We start from the raw sequence: 25,253 nt of genomic DNA on the forward strand, positions 1-25,253 counted from the left end.
AAAGTGGCCTACCTTCAGGGGTGGACCTGGCTCATTGTCATTTTCTGATGCATTAAAATAACTCTCCGTTGGGTGTGTTTATTTATTTAAATGTACTTTACTGGGATAGATGCAGTAGGTGACTTGAGAAGGAGATGCAATCCCCCTTCTCCATTGCGTTGTAGCAGAGAGAGTGTAGGGGGAAGGGGTTGTTTAGTTGAATATATAAGTTAGTCGGCCTGACTCATTGATCCTTGAGCTGAGTGAGGTTTGTGCAGTTAGACGTTTTTGGCCTCAACCACGGCTCTGACAAGATTAGACAGATGTGTGATTGCGCTTTTATCTTTCAATCCCGCCCTTCTGTCGATGTGGTCTCAGTTCTACAATAAACTCAAAACTATGGACTATAAATACCCAATTTTATAGTATGTTATAACCTATATACTCTCTAGAGTCATGTCAGCTTCATGACAGAAGGTCTGACATGTCAGATCGACTTTCATCAGCGATGGAGGTTGTTTAATATTCTGTTCACAACGAGCAAAGCCTGTTTGACTGCAGGATCATTCTTGTTTATTCTCCCCAAACATCAAGATAACTTTACTGTATACTAGCCGCAAGCTAACGTAAGCGGGCAACTGCACCCATCGAGGCTGTGTGTGTCTTTGTATTTAAATTTAGGTCAATTCTCAGTGAATTCAGCACTCACAAGAAAGTTGATGGAGAAAAAGTACATTTCCCCTCCAGCTCCAGTCAGCAGTCAACACTACAGGATATAAAGACCCGGCAATGGAGGTCATCTCCATGGAACTCTGCTGCCGTCTGGTTGATAAACAGGACTGAAGATAAATCTACTTTTTAACTGAGGAAGTCGTAAATAATCTCTGAGCTCTCTCCTCCAGATCGAAACAGAATCCTTTTTGACGACAGGTGTTTACTCCTCCTGTAGGGATTGCTCTGCACCCGACTCTCGGGTCAACACTGAACAGCGATAGTAGCAATGTCTCCGTCCTCCACCCGGCACACCCAAAACAACAATCTGCAAATGTTTTTCTTTTTGCCCTCTGAGCAGTGCAGAAGTTAAATAACAACGTTAAGAGTTACTGACTCCTACTTACGACAGCTGTACAGCCGCATTAATTCCATCCGTGCTTGTACTGTGGCCATTATTTCAGTCACTTTTTCATGGGCATAGCTGTTTGTCTGACTCCAGCAAACTAAGATGACTCCATTCCCCATTAGAAATCCTGCCAACTAAGCTATGACTGGCTTGGTCAGTTTCCAGCCAACGACACCGACCTATTTGAAAAACCAAAGATGTGGGCAGTGATTCAGAGGTCTGGAACCGGCCTCTAAAATTTCCAGCAAGGCTGAGGATATATCTATATTTTTGTTATTGCCGATACATTCTGACTCTCCTACCACCATCTGTAGCTTCCCTAAGCCCATTACCTCCCACTGAACAGGGGGATGTTTTGAAACAGGTCAAAATGCAGTCTTTTAAAGAGGCTCAGTAATTTTCTAAAACAGTAAAGGACTATAGTTTTCAGCAAACCTAACTCAAACAGGAGCCAATAGCTCATTTGTTTGGGACTATTTTCAACTGGGGATTACAAATACATCGGCTGTGCGGTATCAGTTCAAAATGAACTACAGTCGTAATATTGAGGGAATATGTTTTTACAACCGTTGCAATGTATGTTTTCACTCGTCTGTTCATTTGTCCACAGAATTACACAAAATCTACTGAACAGATTTCCACTAAACTTTGATGGAACATGTTTTTCAGCTCGGAGTAGACTCCATTAATTTTTGGTGCAGGTTTTCTTTTCAACATTCGTGTTGGAAAATCCGGCATATTTAAGTGGCTGATATCTATAAGTGAGTACAATTTGTTGCAGATTGATTTGATATTGGATTAGGCTTGATGGAATTAAAGGAAACTGCTTGGCCTTGTGGAGGCGTGCACTCTACTGAGTGCCATTCCAGTGCCAAAAGTGTACTAGTTTGACGATGATGATATGTTTTAACAGTGGAGGTTATTAGGCTATGAATCAAACATGGACGATTAATGATAAAGTCGGTGTTGGCTTTGGTCTGTCGGGATGCGCTGATTATCCTTAAACAGACCATAAATTACACCGATGAATACTGTAAAATCGTACTGATCCATTCAAAGTTAGTCCCTATGCACATTTTGTGTGTTGTTGATTGGTGCAAGCAACACATTAATCATGTTCAACAGGGCGAATAAACAAATTCCTTATACAAAAATGTGTGAAAACAGACTTCAGTCAGTGATCTAAAGGCTAAAGAGCTTCGTGTCTTTCTATAACTCTGTCGCTATGGCAGCAGTGCAGAGTTCCAGCAGGCGAGAAGCCCTGGGATTTTAAGGTAGAACTAAAGAAGCAGAATATATGCAATTTCCTGAGCAGTTCTGAGATTCGAAGGAGACCTTAAGTGAGTGTAGACTCTTTCATGGGATTGAGAATCTGCTGTCCAATCTCTATGACCGTCTGGGTTTGAGATGGCTTTTCGCAGCTGCCGAAAAACATTCACTTCAGTGAGGCAGCAGCAGAGAAATAGGTTCATTTCACCTGAGCCAAAAATACGATCCTTACCTGCTCCATCTCCTCTACCTCGCCTTGTCTTGCTATTATACTCTCAAACCTCACTACCGGCAGGCAAAGGATGTTGTGCTGTGGCTCAGGCATATCTCACTGCCCCTTATTGCATTTAGACCGCAGCCACGCACATTATCCTGTGTATGTGCCACTGCTAATGTATGTTTGAGAGCGAAGGAGTGTAAGCCTCCTTTGTTGATCTCCCCACTGCGCCGGAGTCACAGAGCTGAAGAGTGAGAGGCAGTGGGAAAAAAAAAATAAAAAAGGAGAGAATAATGATGCGAGAGAAACACAGCAGTGGATCCCCAGTCCACCCACACTGCTCGGCACAGCTCAGCAGCAGTGCACTTTTGTCATGTCTTAGTTCAGAGCCACATGCAAATGCATAAATCTTTCATCTTAGACAGTGCTCTCGCTAAGGAGTCTACACAGACCATTTTGTTCCCCTGAAAATATCAGTCAATAGAAAATATAAAGGAATTTCGAATGCCTTTTTATCTGCGCACACAGATATGCCACTTAATTATTTGCTCTAAAGCTGAAGAGCGCCAAGTGCCCAATCAGTCATGTCGCTTTGCTGAATGACTCTGAGTGTTTGTTTATTTGCGGATGTTTTTTGCCGGGGCGTGGAGAAAGAATGGTAACCCCGTCACAGCATTCGCTCACAGGAGTCAATACCTTGTCAACATCTTTATACACTGTGTCAACAAGTCTACTGTCTGTTTGGAGGAAGCAGAAGTGACAGGACGGCAACTGCCACCCACCGAGTTCTGGTTTGGTTTTCATATAAAGACAGTTTTCACTACAGGCTTCACAAGCACGCTTGAATAGAATCCCAACACCCCTCCTGCTTCATTTTCTCTGCCGACACACATGGATACCTACGAATTAGTGTTCCACTTTTAAAATGGAACAGAGCGATGGGTCAGATGAGTCTAGTGGTGCCATTTCTGTACGGTTAATGTGGAATATATGTGCCATCGCTTTGCATAACAGCATATAGTGAGGGATTTGTGGCTCAGCATCAACATGGAAATTGCTACTTAAAGTCTTATGAGCTGACATTTGTACTGCACAGCAGTGTCGCAAAGTCAAAAAGGAAAATTTGGGTGCTTGTCTACAGTATTTTATGAAAATGGCCCCCTAGTCTGTCGCCTGAAATGGGCTTTTTCTCCTGCTCCCTCTGCCTTTCTTGTTTTACAAGAGTATTTCAGCCTGAAACTTTTGTAGAATGTTCAATGACAAATGTCCTTGGAAAAAAAAAAACTGGAGGGAGATGAAATTCCCTTCTGGCTGAAAACTAAGGAAAGGGTGCAACGGCCTTCCATCCAAAAGCCACAAGCTCTGTTCTAGATACAAAAGACAACATGTTCCCAAAAGTGTTTTGGACATATGCTGCTGGTCCTTTCCGTACACTTTTTATAGCCAGAGCTATTAAGGTACTTAATTCCCATGCCAAGTGTCATCAGACTCCCCCCGTCCCATTTCAAAAATGGTATCTCCACTCGTGCTCGTGAGCCACTGTATGCGGTGCCAAGGTGAATGGACGTGTAATGCAGCAGTTTCTCATTCTCTTCCAGCATTGTGGGATGACAAAAATGACCTCATCAACAATGCAGACCTCATGTATAAAATAAAGGACAACCGATTCTCCCATTAATGCCATTCAGCATTCACTGCTGCGCAGGAGATCTGATGTTGACTGACATCTGCATTAACACACTGCCTTGCAGACACTTTGCAGCCATCAGGCCCAGATAACTGAGCGCACATCCACAACATATAATGGTGTAAACACAATTGACAGGCTCAAGAGCTCTGACAAATACATATTTAAACAACTCTTTTTCTCATACCTAACGTTTCAGGTGTCTGCAGTCCTCTCTGAACTAATTAGTGAACTCTTCAGGGCTCTGCTTGAGGCAGGCTGCTGCACACTGAGAGCAGATGGGGACCGTATGATGATTTGGCTGACCTGTGTCTCCTCCCTATATCTCCCGTTGTTGTCCACTGAATGACGGAGATGCTCTACCGAGGAGGCGTGCATTCGAGAATCGCTGTGAATTTCTAATATTAGAGCACAGCTCAGAGTCCACATAGCTGATTATGTTTTGCATGTTAAAATACATTCCTTCAGGGGCCAGTGTGCAGCTGCAGTGATGCATAGGAAGCAGGTGAGGAAGTGCTATTCATGTCAGTTAGGAGCATGCCCCTCTGCCATGATTATCATTAAGGTTCAAGATATAGGTCATTGTGTTTGGAGGTTTTTTACAAACAAGCTGCTGTGCTTTTGTCCATGTGGGCCACCGCACAGTACGTGGCAAGAGGTTAGGGGAGAACATATTTTTCTCTTGTTAGAAGGGATGCTGTACCTTGTCACAGCAGCGTCTAACATTTTTCTACCCTGCTGTCCTTTTGCTACATTTTCTCTCCCTCTCTGTCTCGCTCTGTACAGGCAGTGCCGGCACCTCTGTTGTGTTTAACAAGAATGGCGATGCTCCAGGACGCTATGACCTGTTCCAGTTCCAGATGACCAACTCCTCCACCCCAGAGTACAAGGCGGTAGGACAGTGGGTGGAGACCCTTCAGCTCAGGGTATGACAATACAGAATACAGACACAGAATGTCAAATGTTTAAATGCTCGCATCAAAACAGGGTGTCTAGACTGAGGGATGCTTAACATTTATGAGCATGAATACTTCTTGTGTTTTCAAAGATTTAAATCTCTTATGCAACTCGGGGGTGCACATTATTTGCATCTCAAATACAGAGAGAGCTCAGGTGCAGATGTGTTTTACTTTCTGTATAATTGATGTACTTTAGATGCAAAAAATGATTCTGTTTGTGCAATTTAGCAAGAAAAGGAAGTGCTAATCTTTCACTCAGAAGGTGAATGTTCGCAATTGTTCAAGTTTAATATTTTCTTCGAGGAACCCGTTCACACACACGCAGTCGGTCAATGAGTTGCCTACAAATGTAAGTCCCAGAGACTTTTAGATTTCATTTAATAAGACAATTATTTCTATCCATAATTGAAACATGGTTTATCAAAGGTTATCAAATGTCCCAACGGCTTGCTTGAAGAAAACGTGCAATTAAGCTGACAGAGGATTTTTTAAAAACCAGCGTGTAAAGGGGGGCTGAAATGCAATAATTTTAGTCTGTCACAATTCATATGCTATTAAAAAAGAAGTTTGAAGTGTTTCCACCTGTAAAAGGATGTCGAGGCAGGATTAAAAACACCAGCAAGAGCTCTGAGAGTTCAAGACTTAAAAGGAGTAAGATAAGTAAGACAACGACGTTTCTCCGTTGTTGGAGATGGCTCTCCTCCCACTGCATAGGTTGGAGGGCTGATGGTGAAAGAGAGTGGGAGGAAGAGGAAGAACATGTTTTTAACCCAAGTGTCAGACCGTATATGTTCAGTATTTGGCAGCCGAAGAGCTGCGGAAGATGTTGATGTTGTCGGAAACTGACACCTAAATACACACCTCCCATGTTGCTCTGGGTGCTTTGTAGCTTTCCTGCGGGTTTTAGTGTACACGATGAAACTCTAAATCTATGATCACAATTTTTGTCAGATGTAATTCAAGGTGCACCCACGGTTGCAAGATGAATAATATGAAAGCTCTGGTTGATTTGCAGGAAACTAAAATGTGCAAAAATGTTGTTGTTTTTTTTTTTTTGCATATGCAAAAGATAGAAGAACCCATGGGATGAGAACATGGATTCTTCATTTAGATAACTTTAATCCACATACAGAAAAATACCATCTAATGTGAGTGTTTGATGTAGAGGTGGGGACAGCTGCCGAGCTGCTTTTTTTAAGAGCAAGGTGTTGGTTTGTAGCCACAGTGATAGATCTCGCTGTCACAACGCAAGAATGGGCTTGGGTGATTCATGTGGACAATAAAGAGACTGATTTCATTTCAAGGCAAACATAGTTTGAAATTGCGCATGCTGCGTGATAGCATGAAACCTGAGCTGAGATTTCTAGGTTTTTTTCTGTAACTCAGATTACAAAAAAAAACAAAACATGATATTTACATACAGATGAGTTAACATTTGCATAATGGCTCTCTGGATCACAAGAATTAAACTCATCCCAGTGGATTTGATAGCACAGGTGCAACAAAGTCTGTTGCTGGGGATTTGTGTTTCATTCTGTTTTAGTGTGATTACAAACCAAATGCTGTTACAGTGCAGTTATATTCCAATGCAATTGCTATTTTGTTCAGTAACACATAAAGAGCAGTTTCATTTAAAGGTTAACCTAAACCGAGCATTGGGATGTGCATTGCGATCATCGACAGAGAAGTACAATATAACGCTGTTCCAGCTCACCAAAGCTCAAATTATGTGTAAAATTAACAACCAAAGCAGAAAACAAAATGAAAACTATGGTATGTGTCCAAGGTGTCAAAAATCTTGCTTCTTGTCTCCATGGCAACAGAGCTGTTGGTCTCATTAGTGTTTCCTCACTGTGTGTAATCGGGAGGTTTTCCAGAGAGCACCATTCATTGTCCAAATAACAAATGGCACCTTCATGCCCCCAGATAAATGGCAGATGATAATCGGTCCAGACACCACAGAAACAACACATTTGTCATACAGGTACACACAACACAAACAACACACTGTAGGTGTGGATGTGTGTGCGCGCGCACATGTGCTGCAAAGGTGAAGCTCTGCTGTTTGTGTCCGTAGCTGCACTCACACTGTATATGGTGATATTTCTACCAACTGGATATTTATACATTGAGATGAGCAGTGAAGAGCAACAATACATTTTTGAATAATTTGGCATTTTAGGGAAAATGCTTATTTACTTTATTACTGAGTTGCGTTTTTTTTCAATGCTAAATATGAAGTTACACAAATAGCATAGCTTAACAAGTCGACAAAAAAAAAGGCCAACCAGCTGCTCTACAGTTCACTGATAAGCAAATATATCTTGTTTGTTTAACCCACAGCATCCTGTTACAATAACTGACTTGGGCTTTATCTGTCAGACTATTTCTTGAGCCTAGCAGTCACCGTGACGTCACTAGGTAGCCAGCAGGCTGTTTCCGAACAGACAACAAAGACTAATTAGTGAGTAATGCGGAGACACCTTGGTAGGGGGATTTGTTTGCTTTTGGTGCCAAGCTAGCTGTTTCCTCCTGCTGCTAGTCTCGATGCTTAGCTAAGCTAACCAGCTGATGACTCTAGCTTTAAATATTTAATGGAGAACCATTAAATTAGTGTCATTCTTACCATCTAATTCTTCACAAGAAAACAAATCACTGATATTCCATAATGTCAAACTATCCCATTAATAACCTGTGGAATTTATTGTTAACAAAGTTCTGTTTTAAGCCCAACTCAAGTGTACTTTGGTATTTTTATATTTCAAATTCTTATGAGTAATTCCTGACATTGCTGGTTAGTCACACTGTTCGCCAAATGTTTTGGACACATTATTTAACTATGTGCTCAAACGTAAAAATAAGTTACGCTGTTGCTAAATTGGGACAAATGACTTTTGACTATAGCAGAATCTGCGAGTCCTTCGTCAAGAGAGTTTAAAGGCCCCCACACACCGCCCAGACGTCCAACTGCCTTATCCGACCACTCTCCGACCACTCCGTTGCCTCTTGTCTGACCCGTTCGGCAGAAAAGTTGCATTGAAAACACCGCTTCGACGTACTGCCTACTCCACAGTAGCGTGTACGTTCTGCGCTTGCGCGAGATGCAATAAGCGGGTGGCGCTTGTGTTGTGAGTTGTAAACGAGAGGCTTGTGCACGCAACTCTCTTTACTTTGATCAAAACGAAACTTAACTATTTCCGATAAAAACAGCTGCATACTAAACATGCAGCGAGGCATTACCAGACGAAAAAGAATTAATTCGTGCTGAACGGACATAACAACTAGTCTCGTGCCACTACTGCAAAACATGAAAACGGGGAATGACGGAACAGAGTACATAGAAAGACAAAGCGCACACAGTATTCCGCCCCTCCCACACACCGCGCTGATTCGCCAGCACAACGCCAATCAGAACGGCCATTCAGCTGGCACACAACCAATCAGAGAATCCAATGGCTCAGACGTCCGACGGCCCTCCTCCTCAGACTTCGCATGCCCAGTCGGATCCGACAACGTCCGCACGGCTCCGAAAGCTTCTGACGCAGCTGAACACACCAAACATATGTGTTCCCGACCTTGTCCAAGCCTCTCCAAACGCTTCAGACGTCCAACGGTTGGGCCGGTGTGTTCCTACCTTAAGAAGCCGTAGAAGCAGTGTCTCCCAAAATGCAAAGCCATTGGCTCCAGCGTATGGCTTATACGAGTAGAGTGGTTCCTGTAGGGAACAAGGCAGTAATGGTGGCTGTGCCCTCAAGTTTGGCTGCGAAGTTGTCCAGTGGCAGTAAATGTACATGGAGTCTTCCCATGAATAAACTCCACAGCTCCTCAATACCCAAGAAGAACTTGTGTTAAAGTGAACTCTGTCGCTATCCCTGCAAATATTCATGCTAAACCATGTTAATGATGTCGATCTTGCTATAACGGCAGTCTGGTTGCTGTGGTAATGGCTAATGTCCAACATCAAACCACATTCCCCCTACAAATGTGTGTAACGCGTAATCACACTTCTCATTTGCAAAGATGTTTTTTTAAATTGTGCTTTGTTTGTATTGGTGACTTCTAGCATGCAGTCTTCTTCCTCCCTGGCTTTGCTGGCACCTTGCTGTGCTTCTACGCATATTACAGTGTGAAACTCTTGCCAGGACTGTGTGTCGTGTCATGTTGCATGTGCAGCCTTGTGAACATCATGTGAACATGCATGAGACAAACAAAGCAGACACACGAGAGAAAAAAAAAACAAAAAAAAATACTCCATGGTGCTACTAGACGCCACAAGCTCCACAGGGTGCCTTCGAGTCACTAATTAACTCCACATCAAGGCATAATGCACACTAAAAATGTATCACCAAAATGAATTCCTGTTCATTTCCAATATAATTTAGTTTTACGCTATGCCATTTTGACTTTAATGCAGGCTGTTATACACTCACTGTCTCAAAGCACCTTTAAATCTGTCACACCCGCACAGTTTTATAAGACGATAAAATCAGTTTAATAATCAAAGCAATAGATTGTGTAGCTTTCTCTCGTTTCTTTTTGTTTGTTGGACTCCAAGTGATTTATTTTGGTTTCTCGGCTGATTTGTTGTCTAACTGCCTAAACCATGTTGGAGTATCTTTAATCTTCTGCAGCCCTTTAAAGTCATGGATCAGTACACTTTCACATTAAATCGAAAAGAGCAGCCCAGAGCATTATCATAGCTTTTTGACTGGCCTAACAGAATATGTTATATTCCTAAAATATTCCATTTCTTCATGGCCTTTTAAAAGCCGACTTGTATGTTAAGACTATAGTTTGGGCTTAAATCATTGAACACCTCTGGGCCATCTTTGGAGTGAAATTTTCAATACTACTTTAGTGTGTCTGTATACTGCACTTTTCATTCTGATGACAAGATCATAAATAGAAAAAGCTCTGCACAGTCTAAAAGAGGCACTTTGCAATCCCAAATCCCATTCTCCCTCCTTATCATCACATATTTCATACCTCACTGGCTCTTGTATTAAAACATAATGTCTTCTGCATTTCACATTCCTTTATTTTTATTTCTCAGAACAAAGGTATGCTCTGTTGCCATGGTGATTTCAATTACTTTCAAGTATTAGAAAATCCCTGTAAGAAATTGGTAAGGAAGCTGTTTTAGTGTGTTAGGTTAATCAGGTTTTTTTTTTGAAGATTTCATTGCACTTTGTTTTTTGCTATGGATGTAACTTCATCACAAACTAATATAGTAATTAGTGGCTGGTTTAATAGGGTTTTATTGGAACATATGTATTATCTCTCATGTTCAGTGGTAGCTCTTGCTTATCGTTTGCTAACCCTCTCTCCCTGTGCTGTGTGTCATCTCTTTCCCAGCTGGAGGAGCTTCAGTGGCCAGATGGGGAGCAGGAGGTGCCTATCTCTGTGTGCAGCCTGCCCTGCAAAACAGGAGAGAGGAAGAAGAGGGTAAAGGGCATGCCGTGCTGCTGGCACTGCGAGCTGTGTGATGGCTACCAATACCAGTACGACGAGACCTCCTGTAGACTGTGTGCCTACAACATGAGGCCCAACCCCAACAGGACCGCCTGCCAGCCCATCCCCATAGTCAAGCTGGAGTGGCACTCACCGTGGGCAATTATCCCTGTCTTCTTGGCAATGCTTGGCATCATCGCCACCATCTTCGTAATGGCGACCTTCGTACGCTACAACGACACGCCCATCGTGCGGGCGTCCGGCCGAGAGCTGAGCTACGTGCTGCTAACTGGCATCTTCCTGTGTTACATCATCACCTTCCTCATGATCGCCAAGCCTGACGTAGCCGTGTGTGCCTTCAGGAGGATCTTCCTGGGCCTGGGCATGTGCATCAGCTACGCTGCACTGCTGACCAAGACCAACCGCATCTATCGGATCTTCGAGCAGGGGAAGCAGACGGTCACGGCCCCGCGCTTCATCAGCCCCACCTCCCAGATCGCCATCACTTCCAGTCTGATCTGCGTGCAGCTGCTGGGCGTGCTGGTGTGGTTCGCAGTGGACCCTCCAAACACCATCGTCGACTACGATGAGCAGAAAACGATCAACCCCATGCTGGCCCGTGGCGTGCTGAAGTGTGACATCACAGACCTGCAGATAATCTGCTCACTGGGCTACAGCATCCTGTTGATGGTGACCTGCACCATCTACGCCATCAAGACACGGGATGTACCAGAAGACTTCAATGAAGCCAAACCCATTGGCTTCACTATGTACACCACTTGCATAGTCTGGCTGGCCTTCATCCCGATCTTCTTTGGCACGGCCCAGTCGGCAGAGAAGGTGAGTCATTCCTCTCTCTCTCTCTCCGTCACCACCCTTCTTTCTTTGTCTGTCTCTCTCCCTCCTCTCACAAATGTCCCTTTCATTCCTTCGGCCGTGTTTTTATCTGGTCCAAACACATGCGCACATGCACATTTGTACAAACACAAACCGTACATAAAGGCAGCACACACACACACACACACACACACCCATTTCGAGACTGTATAAGTTATGGGTTCATTTTCTTTTGATTTTATATTCACATGGCTTCAATGTGCATGGAAACCCACACTAGGACCACCACAGACAGAAATAGGCACATAAAGGCAGAGGAAGGGGTTGATGTTAAGCACCAGAATGCCTGAAGAGTGATACGGGTGGAGGTGCCAGCAGCTCCAGAAGCCATTATCTCAGCTTTCCTGCCTTGGGCTCAATACATACTATTGTGCTTTATTCTGGAGAGTGAGACAAGTGTGTTGAGGAGGTGGAGGAAGATGAGGATGAGGAGCTAGAGAAGGAGGAAGGCGGAGAGAAATAGGGGGTAAATAGAAGTTTGATTCAACACATTCCATCTCTTGACAGCTGCGCTCTACTCAACAAAGCATTTGACACTGGGTGCTACTGGAGTTGATTGAGAATCTGACATTTTGACCTGATGTGCTAGTCATTGCTTATCTGGGCAGCGGCGGGCAGAATACAGATGCATTCATCTGTCGGGCTCACGAGCCACGCGTGCTGCTGGCCAGGACGCGGTTACAAGACGGCGCGGAGGGGGAAGTTTTCCACTGACAGAATATCGATGCTGACAGGAAAGTGTTACTCCTAACCTTTTGAGAGGCACGCCGTTCAATATCCTTCCTGCTAAGCTACGGCATGAGATGGATCAGAAACTGATTTTCCCCATCTCAATTTGCTGCTGATTTCATAGATGAATTACACCCTCAGCAGTGATTAGGAGTTCATTATGCTACTCGCGGCGACTAGCGAGGCAGTAATGTGTTTATCTTTCCCCTTTATGCAGTTAACTCTTTCATCACACCAGCTCCTGACTAACGCTCACCTAAAAGTTCAAACCACAGCATCCTGGCGTAATGGCCTCCGTGGGTGCATTACGACCTATTCCCTGGCCGCTGCTGGTGAGAAGTGCTTTTGCATGTCTCGATAACATGCTTCTGCACTCTAGTTAAGGTGAGATGAGGCAATTATATCCAGTGTTTCAGCCTACTTATACTTAAGTTTTCAGTATAAACACACATCCCTTCCCATCTGTTTCCGCTAAGATGTATTTACTGGCTCACAAGATCCCTACTCGGATGCAAAAATACAACAATAATGTGCATGGATCTGCATGTGAATAAACAGTTTGGGGCTAAATGTAATGAGTCCCACTGTATCCACACTTTAAAAAGCACCTCAGAAGCTAAGTGCAGATGTGGCGAAACACCCACACAGGTTTGAATAATCTCCCTCACCCCCAAGTCGTCCAATATCAAAAGATTTATGAAAACACTGAGATGATATGATGCCAGCTGCCGGCGATAATCCAAAACAATTCAAGTGGCTCTTTGACCCCGACGCTGTTTCGCTGTGTGGTACTGTAGCGGAAGTTGTAACTGCACTGAATGAAATTTCTTTAACTCGACGCTGTTTCGATGCCCCCTTATTTTCCACACCTGTGACTCTCCACCCCCACCCTTCTGTTTTTTTTTCCCATTCAAACTCATGTTAAGGGAAGTCATGCAAAAACAGTAACAAAAGATCACACAGCCTCCCGTGCACCTGCATGTGCTCGTTCAGCTGCTCGACACTCTGAAGTTAATTAGTGTGAGAGTCACCAGCATTCAAATCCTGCTGTCCTCCGGCCTGGAGACTTTTGAAACAGACCCCACGCCCGCCAGGCAACTCAGAGATGTGCAGAACAGTGTTAATAAAGTCACAAAAACAAGGAACTAGCAGATAGATGTAAAGGATGCCATCTCTGAAATCGAGGACTCTCTTATTCTTCAGCATCTTTGACCACAACTGAGCTTTTCTTCGCAGTTAATAAATGTTGAATAAATAATGAAGATACCAGGAAAAATGTCCTGGAGGCACGGAGACCTTCTAGCAGAACACCCACAAGACTGAGTCACGCTTAAAGGAGAACTTCATGTCATGAAAACTTACATTGCTCAATACACGTCTGGAAACCACTTAGGCTCTTGTAAGATGTCTCCTGCACCCACAAGCTCTCTTAAACAGAGACCATCCTGCCAAGTATCATTAGTGGTGACTAACTACCTCTAACTTTTCTTTACAAGAACTTTTATATTCCAGCCTTGAGCAGGTACAATGAAAATTGCAGCCTCTAATCCTCCTGTCACTCTGTTAAAAAAAACAATAGTTGATGTGAGTTGGACTTGACACTTATTTCGGAGATGTGCAGTCTTCTGAAAATTCGGTGTGAAATTCCCCCGCCTATCACTTGTTTTATCCTTGAAACCTTGAACAGATCGCACCAGAGGCAGACTGGAGGCAAAAGGCTAAAACTGGTCACAAGCAGTGGAAAGAAAGGGAAGACTGGAGTTTTTATTTTGAAGATAGTTGTTGAATATCCCTCAGGATGAAGAGGGTATGATCACCTGAGCCTGAGGGAGTCTAACGTCGCTGTTTTACAACACTCACAGACACAAAGTAGAAACTATGATGATGTTTTATTCTTGTTCTGATCATTCGAGCTCGGAGTAACAAAAAGCAGAAAATACACTTCTTAATGAGTGTGGACGAATAACCCAGTAAATAGCTTAAATCTTATACTATTTACCAATATGCCAGTTACAGTGCAGACTTTAAGTAAACACAGACAAGCCACTCGTCTGTCCCACAAAACTGTATGCAAATTAGAATAGCAGTTAATTTGACTCAGCTGCGTGAAATTATCATATCAGCCCAATCCAACCACATCGTTTGACAAAACATGCCACATTCTGCATGTATTGTTCAGTGTTGCACACACTGTAATGATGTTGGTAACCCGCTGCAGTGGGCTGTGTCACGCCTCTCCACGGAGAACATGAAATCTTCTTCTTCAGGTTCCCTGTAGGAGGGGAGGAAATCTATTTCTGTAATGTCACCCAGTCTCAGGAAATACTGTCACAATATGAACACATCTCTTGGTTACTGTAGCTCGGCTATAATTTGAAATACAAGATAGATTTTACCCGCTGTCATTACATCGAGATCCTTCAAGACAATTAAGTGGCTTCAGAATTGTGAAGGCATGGGACGGTGTAAAATTTCATCTCACGACAACTCCGGGTATGAATAATTGCGTTTCACAGTATTTTTTCAGATGGCACTAAAACATACTGTTATTCCTTTACAAAATAGTTTTTCATTCCATCACAAGTAAGACTTTTTTAGTCAACATCTTTTTACGAGAAAATCAAACAAACCATTTGGCGAACAGAACCAAATGGTGGTCACGGAGATCGGAGTGCAAATTGGAGCTGTTGACTAATTCACCTTTTTTTTTTAAAGGATATTAAGGATTTTCCCAATTTACCAGTATATTGATGATGGAAATTGTGTTTTTTATTTGCTATCCGCGATAAAAATCTTTAATTTTTTCTCCATCTAGAGAATTGCATTGATAGACAAGTGCTGTCATCTTGCCATTTATCGCAATGATCTCACCATATAAAGATAATGGAATCAAATTAGATTTATTACTGCGTATGTTGTTGATTCTGACAGAATTTTCACAAATGTAAAGCTGCATTTTCCTTGTTGCAAAAAACTAAGGTTGTTAGGATAAGTGTTGCAGTGATACACCGGATGTAAGGTACACCATGAAGGTATTGAATCTATTCTGTATTGTTGTTAACAAACAATATATATTTGACATTGATATCAAGTTCCACGTTTGGACATAATATTTTGTGAATTTATCATTTATAAATAACCCTTCTCTTCTCATTCCTTTAGGGGCCATTGCTACTGATATTTATATAATATTGATAATAGTTCAGTACGTGATGCCATGAAATTTTTATATTTTCTAAGACAGTTATCGTACCATGAAATATACCAGGTCAACCCTAGTAAAGACAGTGGTTTCTGCAACAGCATAAAGTCAGTCAGAGAAGGGTATTTTGTCAATAATAGTATCTTCTAATATCTTCCTGGTCAATGCTGGTTTCCAATTTTGAGACAGCAGCAAAGATATAAACATAAATGTCAACAAACTTCTAAAGTGACATCCTCAGATTTTTTCAGACTATGAATAACCTGCTCTTACACATGCAGAGCTGGTTTTATTGTATGTGTCACAACCTCTTTATCTATCAGCCGTGAAGCGTGGTAATGGGGGGCCCCCTGTGCAGAGCCAAAACGAAGGGAAGACCATCCACACAGAGAGCAGAGTCTCCAATATGGAATTGGGCTTTGCAGCACAAAGCCAGGCTGTTATTCATGATGTGAGCCGGGCTAGAAAGTAGGCCACCCAAAACAACGAGAGACATCCAGGTAGTCGAGAACAGACTGCAAATCCCCTGGATCCATTATTGAAGGCATGCTCTAACGGGGCAGAGAGCATCCCAATTGTCAGTTAGTGAATCAAGTCCTTACGGCTGTGTGCATTTATGGTGCTCAGCCATACCCAACTAAATTGCCTTTGCAGTAAGTATATCCCTGGTGGGTATAATTATCAGAATTACTCTCAACAGCTTTCTGTCTAAATGGAAGACATGTCGTTTGTTGTGGCTGGATGTTGGCATTTGGCTTGTCAATGAGATGTAAAATTCAAATGCGAGTGTTTGATTCCTGATGAGAACGTTAATAAATCATTACCGCGGCTATAAATAGAGAGTTGCCACGCAGTTGGGAAAATGACTTCATGTATTTATTTATGTTAAAGCAACAGGAATTAATTATGAATGTTCTGTGACAAGCTAAACATTCGAGTGGTGGGTGAGAGGGGCTACGAATTTGGGTCAAGCTCATAGAGAGACAGTAAAAAATTTTAAAAACGCTGTCTCGCTGATTAGAGGCAGTAAGAAAAAGGATTTGGTTTCGTGTGTGTGTGTGTGTGTGTGAGCGCATGCATGTGTAGCTGAATGCTCACATCTCCATGTTGTTGTATTTTCTCGTGTGTGTGTGCGTTTTTGCTCGTGTGTGATGAGTATGAGTAAGCACCTAATGCTTATTTGTGCTCCTGCACCCGAACCAACTCCCCTGCATGGTCAATAAATCAGTTCTGATAGGGTCAGCATTGCAGCGTCTCTGGTATCAGAATCTCATTAAAAGCTTATTCCAAGCCGTGTTTAGCTGCTCGCACCAAACTCTGTTGTGTTGCTATGGATACCAGACAGGTTAACAACTACCAAACATGGAAACACACAGCGGCGGGCTGAGACTCTCTGGTGATTATATCTGACGCTATGCGCACCCCTCGCAAAATGCTTTGAACGGTCGCACCGATATCCAATCATAAACAGGCTAATTCGCAGCTCGAGCGCGGGAGGAAGCGCAAACACTTCCTCTCACCCCGAGCGACACAAAGTGCACAAGGAGCATTGTGATATTCATATAATTATTAATGCATGGTGCGCCAGCCAGATCACTGCCTCTGATGCTGCTCTACAGAGGAGCGGGAGGGGAGAAACAGGCAGTTGAGTGTATTGGCATGTTGATGATATCAGGCGTCTGAATTATTGGCGGAGATTGGAAGACAAAAGGCATGGCTGGCATGTAAATGAGGAATCTTGTATGAAAGAAATTACCATTAGTCGTGCTATTTACCAAGAAAAACTGTATGCAAATGGTGACATTTCCTCCTCTCACTGAATCAGTGAGCATTTCACTGCTCTGCGGATACACTGTGGTGGCTAATGTGTTTACAATCGTTTCCTCTCCACCATCCGCATCACCAGCGGCTGACTGGAAGGGAAGGCTGTGCAAGTGACATCTGATGCTTTCGAGTGCGGAAGATTAGCGAGGAGGCTTCGATGAACCACTCTTGAAACCTCTCTTGGAGTGATTCTTTCTCCTCCAAGACCCTTAAATGAAACAAGAGACTCTTGCGTGTCAGAATAACTAACTTCATCACCTCTGAGTGAAATCACTGCCTTTTAAATTGAGTCACTATATAAAATTTGTGTTATGTAAGCCCGCCATTACAGCCTGACAATGTGAAAGGTGTTATGTAACCCCCTGAAAAGGAGTGTCGCGGACGGAGCATTTGAGAGACATTACCTGTGTAGGGCTCACATGAATGGCAATCTTCTGAATGATCTTACCACTTGACACCCCGAGAGCCTTTCACAGGCAGCACTCCACTGCGTGCAGAGCTGCAGGAAAACAAACCTGCTGTATACTGCAGTCTTCTTAGTCCTCGGAGAAGAGTTTATTGTACTCGAAGAGAAATTTACATTAAAATGCAGCCGGCTACACAAATTGTTAGTGAAGGAAGAGGTAGCTCAGAGGCTGTAGATTGGTCTGATGAATGCTTGAGCGGTGAGATAAAACATCTGATGTGAAAGGGAAGGAGAGGTGACGGCGGCGTGTCACGGACAGAAGCCTCAGCCCGACAGCGCGGTCCATCAATCTAGTCAAGGGTCCGGGTGGAAGTAGAAAGGAGGCCATATGAGGACATTTTGATAAAGTCATGGTGATGCGTCTGCAATTGTCATTAATACGCTTGAACTGTCTTTGACTTGACTGGGTAGCTGTAGGTCAGGCTTTAATAAATGCTGCTGGATTATGTTACTGTGCGCATGGCTGCTCCTTTTCCCACAGCTACACATAGCAAATATGTGAGCCACCTACATATCTGATAACAATGTTAGATTATTGAAAAATAGATGTTATTGTCAGGAGGTTTTTGGATTATATTACTACAAATATAACAAATATATCATCTAATAATGCAGATCAGAACACGTCTACATTCTACACTCCAGGAGGACCACACAGCCAATGAACTTTTTTCGCTCTGCGCTCATATTTTGTTATCGGGCGATGGATATTATAAGGTTTTGCCTCATCACTGTGCACAACAGTGTGACTGTTCTGTAATTGGCTACAGATGTTTAGCCATCATAGCTGTCTTGTCTCTCATTTTTCTCGATAAGGGTTTAAATGCTGCTCCTGATATAACTGCCTCATAAAGCTGTCAAATCAAAGTACATAGCAATTGTCCATTTACATTTTTCAGTCTGCATTAAAATCACTTTTCACCTGTCTGTGCTTCCTTTCAGCTGTACATTCAGACAACAACCCTGACCATCTCCATGAACCTCAGTGCCTCAGTAGCACTGGGCATGCTCTACATGCCCAAGGTGTACATCATTATCTTCCACCCTGAGCTCAACGTACAGAAGAGGAAGCGTAGCTTCAAGGCGGTTGTCACAGCTGCCACAATGTCATCGCGTCTGTCCCAGAAGCCCAATGAGAGGCCCAACGGAGAGGCCAAGACTGAGCTGTGCGAGAACCCCGCTGCTGACCCCATGAGTAAGTAACGTAGCGAGAGAGTCACAAAGCCTCGGAGCCACATACGTATACACCAAGAACCCAGCTCGTTTAAGTTTACATCGGACCACATTTCATGCTCATTCTGAGTATGTGATCCACTAGTTTAACGCCCACAATGCAGTAGACTGAATCGCCTGGATGCTGCGCTAACAACGACAGTCACTTGTTGATTTTCACTGTGGAGATACATGAAACAGCAGACTTGCTTATTTCTGTTGTCATTTTCAGCCAGAACTGTAACGTGTAAAACTATAAAGTCAACCAAGTTGGTCCGACCTATCTGAGGTTTCTGCATATTTAATGGACTGTGTTGCTTTGCTAGCGTCTTTGATATCTACACAACAGTGACATCTCAGACTGCTAGTTTGGGGTAAAATCACGTTGTCATTATCTTTAATCTGTGGCCTGACAGTCTCCAATGTTAGTATGTGTTAGTGAAAGTGTTGTTATAAACAATATATTAAAGCATCAAACATCCGCTTTAGGTGATTTTTAGTATACATTTTGAAATAACATTGTAAAGAAAGCCAGTTGAATTGTATGTCAGCTAATGCCTGATGCGGGGGGTTTCTTCCCGGAAGTTATTGTAAACAAACATTGTGATCGGTCTGTAGTTAGCAACAAACCTGGCCCACACAGAATCTGCGCCCACAGAATTCTTACAACGCCTCTGCATATGTTTTCAATGATTTGTGATAGAGACGCTGCTGGTAAAACTAACAACATTAATACATCTCCTCCCCCATTGTGCTTTGTGAGAGACAGTCGCGCTTTGTTTTTCAGTTAGCGTTAAAATCAAAGTTAGCGGTGCAGCGTGACAATATGTCAAAAATTCGATTTACTACTGAGGGACTAAGGGAGGGGCTATTTGTCAACATGGATAACTGCAAAGATCGGGCGAATGAATTCAAAGATGACGTTTATGTGGACGGAGGAGTGTTGTTTTTGTAAAGTGTGCCAGCACTTGGTGGGCTACCCGAAGAGGCAGAGACAGCACTAGAGCTCACGTTGAAATAAAATCTCGAGTTTAAAGGTTCGATTAAAATCAACTTAATATTTATGTCAGCCTGCTGGAGGTAATTTTAGGTTGTTGAATGTATTAACTTTGAGTATTTTGGCTCAAAACGACTCTTTGTTACCTTAAATGGATTTGTCACCAAGTAAGTAAAACATTCAGATTTTGCACAGTGATTTTCCATTTGGTCTACAATGAAGTGATACGGCTTGTACGTATAGATATCAAGGTTTTAATCCGACCACAAAGAACCAGGAGTTAAGATGTACAGATGTGCATATAATATATATATCTGCTGTGGACTTTTCAATTGGCTTCAAATATTATTTTCCCAAGAACATGAATGATGGCTTTTGTACTCTCTCATATCTTTCTCATATTCCCTTTCTTGAAGTATAAAGTTCTATTCCAGCAGTTTAATTGGACGGCTCAGTGGGTATAAAGTATGTATAATGTACCATAGAATGGACCCAGTTATCTCGTTTCCTGATAAATGGTTAGACCTTTACCCTAAGAGCACGGCGGTGAGCATGAAAGAAGATCGGGGACTTGCTCTGTGAGGAGACTTGAAGAAGAAGGGCTTTGTTGCCGGGAAGGGTAGGAGATAATCTGTCCCTGTAGCTGCGTGTTACTCATACCACCCTTCATCCGAAACAGTAAGCGTGATCCTGTTAGTGAAGATGATGCTGGATATTAGTATGTGAGTGGGGAAGCCTGCGTACTTCCATAGTTAGGTGATACAGTGTTTGTTTTGGGTGAGAAAACGCCAGCACTATAAATGTTTTTAGAGGCTTTAGACCAGTGTTGCCATGGAAGCTCTTTGCTCCTCTCTAGTTGTCTGTACGAAGACAGAGATGATTGACAGCTCATGCAAATCACACATCACAGGCTCCAAAGGCCTCCTCTCCCGCAATGCTGCTAATCACACAGAGCGATCATGGCACCCACAGGTGCGCCAGCCCCTCAACCCCTCTTTGAATTACGCCTGTGAAATGACAGATTTTCCCGGGAATTTCTCCAAACACCCGAACAGTTGTCACACTCATCTGTCATGAGCCGAATGAGCTGGCGCATGTGTGTGTGTGAGCGCGCCACCGAGAATGTGCAACTGTGCGTGCCGTTTTCAGTGTGTGTATCTGTGTGTGACTGAACGTGTGAGCTACGCACGTATAAGTCAGTGAGCCGAGGCAAGTGTATCGGGGGATGAGGAGCCTACAGTATCCTTGCCAGTCACACGTGTGGCTCAATGAGCAAAATACTCTGCATTGAGGGTGAAACCTTAACATCTGTCGCAGCAGCACATCAAAAAGTCCCCAAGGTAGGCACGTGGTCGTCGGGAGGCCCTCCCAAACACGCACCGTGTCATCTGCTTTGTGTGTCTCTCACCTTCTGTCTCTCCTACACAAGTGTCTTCTCGCCACGTCTCCCCTCCACCGCACACCCTCTCTTCCCCTTGCCCTTCTTTTTTAGCGGCAGGAGAAGTGACATTTATTAATGGCGAATTTATGTGCATGACCGCCCCGAAACCTGAACTGTGCCTCGACCATCCCCGGAGACTGTCCGTCAATTCCTGTAACCGTCAGAGCGCCAAATACCTCCCTTTCAGGGCCCATCAGCTCTGTATGAGATGGCTCGGAGTGATTTATAGGATTAGGATTATTAACAGTTCTGCAGATTTGCATTGGTATTGATATTGTATAATGTCTTTATGATTAGGCCCCTAACAGACAGGAGGATGTGAATTGCAAATCACAGATGCTAAAAGTTCTTCACTGTCCTGTTGTGTCACAGTAGTTTTTTGTCTTTTCACCAGAACAGGCATGTGTGGACGAGTCAATGCCTTCCAGATCGATTTCATTCCAACCTTAAAAAAAAAAAAAGGAAGAAAAGATAAGAAAAGTTAGGGGGTGAGATTAATTATTGGCTGTTTACATTCCAAATTAAGATTACAGCGTAGGTCGATCTCTGGAACCCACACAAGTAAACAAACACACACCCACACAAACGTTTATGTGGGGACATTTCCCTTGAGACCTCCTAACCAGAACAACTAATTGCGTAACCCCTTAACACAACCACCGACCCAAAAATCTGCTTTATCCAATCCGAGGCACAGTTTTTTGTCCCCGATTGGGGAAGATGTCCCCAGTTCACTCGTCTTTAATGAATTGTGTGCTCAAAACTAGGCTTAGTCAGAAACACACACACACACACAGCATCCTGCCTCAAAAAACAGACAGAGCTTCCTGAAGACTATTTACGGTTAACAGGCAGAATCTGTTGTACATTTACTAATGTTTTATTCATCGGCCGAGACTACAAAATGCAGCTGTAAAGAGATGGTCCGACTTTAATTACGTAGCCCATGGGAGTTGGTCGCCATAGCAACATTAAAGCAGTAGGGTGAGAATTTATAGCAATGTCTGAGATGAAGAAAAGCACGCATCGACTTTCTCCGCCGTACAAAGAGGACGACGCACCTGCAGACGCACACATCCCCGTCTTTACCACCACAGCGGCAAACACCTGCCCTGAAAGCACCATAAACGTGAGACTAATGTTGAAGCTGCAGGAGGCAAGAGTCATTAATTATTTATTTAGTTTAAATAAAAAATGAATTTCATGTAAGAGCTCCTGTTTAAATTGAATAAATTCTGCTTGACGGCTTTCTGAGTCCCTGTGAGGTCTTACTCAAACAACCAATCAGCTAATCAGCCAGGATCTAACAAGCCAATCACAGAGAATGATGTATAAATAAGTTGTACACTTTTGCATGTCATCCTTTTGGATTACTGTTTTATGTCTTTTTGATCCAGAAATCAATCAATCAATCAATCAAAATATATGTGTGTGTATAATATTGCTTATGACAGTCAATATCTAATATCTACTGGATCGCTGAGGAAACAATTACAGCTGATACTTCCGGTTCTCGGCAGAATGAGCGAAAGCAACAAAATATTATAATAATTGATGTATCGGCGGCACTTTCAAGGCTTTAGAAGCATAGGCTAAGTGGGCTAAGAGATAATAATGGTGTTACACGTGGCACGTTGAACATGACTATTAGAAGTTTCCCCCACACGAGTCAATCACCGGGGTTGACGCGAACAACTTATATCCCCGCTGTGTTTTTAAGCAGCCTCTAAATGTGAAAAACAGTCAGGGCCAGACAATACCAAAGCAGCTGGCATTTAATTCACATTTTTTACGTTTGTTTTTCATCAGCCCTTCATAAAAAATATGACCCATGCGAGAGTGAGTTCACGCTTAACTGCTTAATGCATCACAGGATGTACCAACTATCTCAGCTGGATGTAGGTGAGCACCAGGCGGAACAAACTAAAACACTTAAAAAAAGAAACCTAACCGTAATGCATTAGGGATTTATTTTGTGTTGCTTTTGTGTACCATCAGACTCCTGCTGTCTGCACATCACACTTTATGTTGCACTCTCAACTTAATTACTCTGCTAAAATCAACCTTAACCAAAGACTCATTTTATCTCCAGACACAAAAAACAGCCTTTTTTTTTTTTTTAACTAAAAGTCACGGCGAGCCAGGATGACCTCCGCTCACAAAAAGACGCCGTCACTCTGTGGATTTGAAACTCAAATTGGTTCTCATAACGGCAGATATTACACAAGGACACACACACACACACACACACACACACACACACACACGGCGCCCAGGCACTCAGCCACATTCTGATACGTTTCCATGGCAATCCAGACTGGGATCACATTGCATGCCCTAGCATTTGTTCGGTGCTCACTTGTGTGGTGTTTGTGTTTTTTTTTTGTGTGTGTGTTTCTAGTTAACATCTGAAAATAGAAACTAAGGCTTTACACGGGGGGGGGGGATAGTGAGTCGAAATGATAAGCTACGCCAGAAAATATTGCTACTGATTGCACACAGCTGGTGATAAGAATGCACGGCACAGTAGGATGAATTTTTAAAAAGCGGATGATTTTTATTTTCCTGTGCGAGATTCCTCCTTCTTTTGTTTTGTTTGAGTAATCCTCAAAGTAAATCTTAATCTCGCCTTTCTTCTGCTCTGTTCTCAGGCCAGGCGACCAAGAAAACATACGTGAGTTACAACAACCTCAGGATCTGATCTGCTTGAAAATGAGTGTGGCTTGTCCTTTATCTGTGATTGAAACGGGAAGCTCGAGTGGCACAGAGAGAGACAGGCGAGCGAGCACAGGCATCCCAGCACCACCTGCAGTACCTATGCACTCCAGGACTGTGGATTGCATCCGACCTTCATCCAGACATGATACATGAATCCTGACAGAGACTAGCACAGCTGTAGGTCAGTGTGGCTGGGTCGGCCTCACAGACCGAACTGTAGGTTTTCAAAACTTGTGTTGTGGCCCCCCTTTCTCTCCAAACAGAGAACGACTTGCCTGCTAAAAAGGGGTCACTGTGAACAAGGACGACCGCAAACACAAAAAAAAAAAAAAAAAGGGACGGTGGATCTGCTTTCAAGATTTTTTCTTTTGAAATGTCATTAAAGCCATATTCTCTTGGGGTTCCCATTATCTGATTTTCTGTTTTGTATTGTTTTTAAGTGATTTTTTTTCTTCTGTGCCTCTTTTTCTCTTGCAGTTGATTTAATTACCTTGAACAGCAAGCTCTGCCACACACAGTATTTTTGTTTTACCGACTCGAATCAGTCCCAGATGATTACTATGTTAGAGTGATGGGCATTGTAAGTATATTTTTTTTGTAAATATTTGAGAGTATTTTCATGTTTGGAGTACAAAAAAAAAAAAAAAAATAGATATCCAGTCTTTGTTGATTTGGGGTTTGGATGGTAATGAAAAGCACCACAAAGTGTTCACTTTGCATGTGCCAATGTATGTCTGTTCTATTTGATGTAAACAAACAAACAAAAAAAAAAGAGAAATAAATTCTGAAAAATGATAATGAGCTTCAGCATCCTTCTGCAGTTTGTTTTTCTTTACCAGAACTGAACTTCATTGAATGACAGAATATGGCTTTAATCTGTTGTTGACTTGACCCCCACCCGCTGTTCCCGCAAGCATGTTTGTTTTATATAGTTTTCGTAATGGGTCTATATTGCCTACTTATGGTGTAGGAAGCATTAATATCAGAGCAAATCATGCAAGTATGTTGTGATGTCTGTCAAATTATGAACATGTAATAAAAATCATTTTGTTATCTTTTCTACAATTAAACCAGGCAGCAGATCA

General features: G+C 42.8%; 1 protein-coding gene across 1 annotated transcript in view; it reads left to right on the top strand.

Annotated features, from left to right (window-relative positions):
* Positions 1 to 25,253, top strand: part of LOC115585039 (metabotropic glutamate receptor 7-like) — a 75,181-nt gene extending 49,928 nt beyond the window's left edge. The window contains exons 7-10 of the mRNA XM_030423066.1: positions 5,059 to 5,198; positions 10,587 to 11,522; positions 18,743 to 18,995; positions 24,102 to 25,253. Coding sequence (XP_030278926.1) covers positions 5,059 to 5,198; positions 10,587 to 11,522; positions 18,743 to 18,995; positions 24,102 to 24,151 — 1,379 coding nt within the window. The 3' untranslated portion in view covers positions 24,152 to 25,253. The remainder of the gene's footprint in view (positions 1 to 5,058; positions 5,199 to 10,586; positions 11,523 to 18,742; positions 18,996 to 24,101) is intronic.

The sequence above is a fragment of the Sparus aurata genome, chromosome 7 (assembly GCF_900880675.1).
Source record: "Sparus aurata chromosome 7, fSpaAur1.1, whole genome shotgun sequence".
Lineage (NCBI taxonomy): Eukaryota > Metazoa > Chordata > Actinopteri > Spariformes > Sparidae > Sparus > Sparus aurata.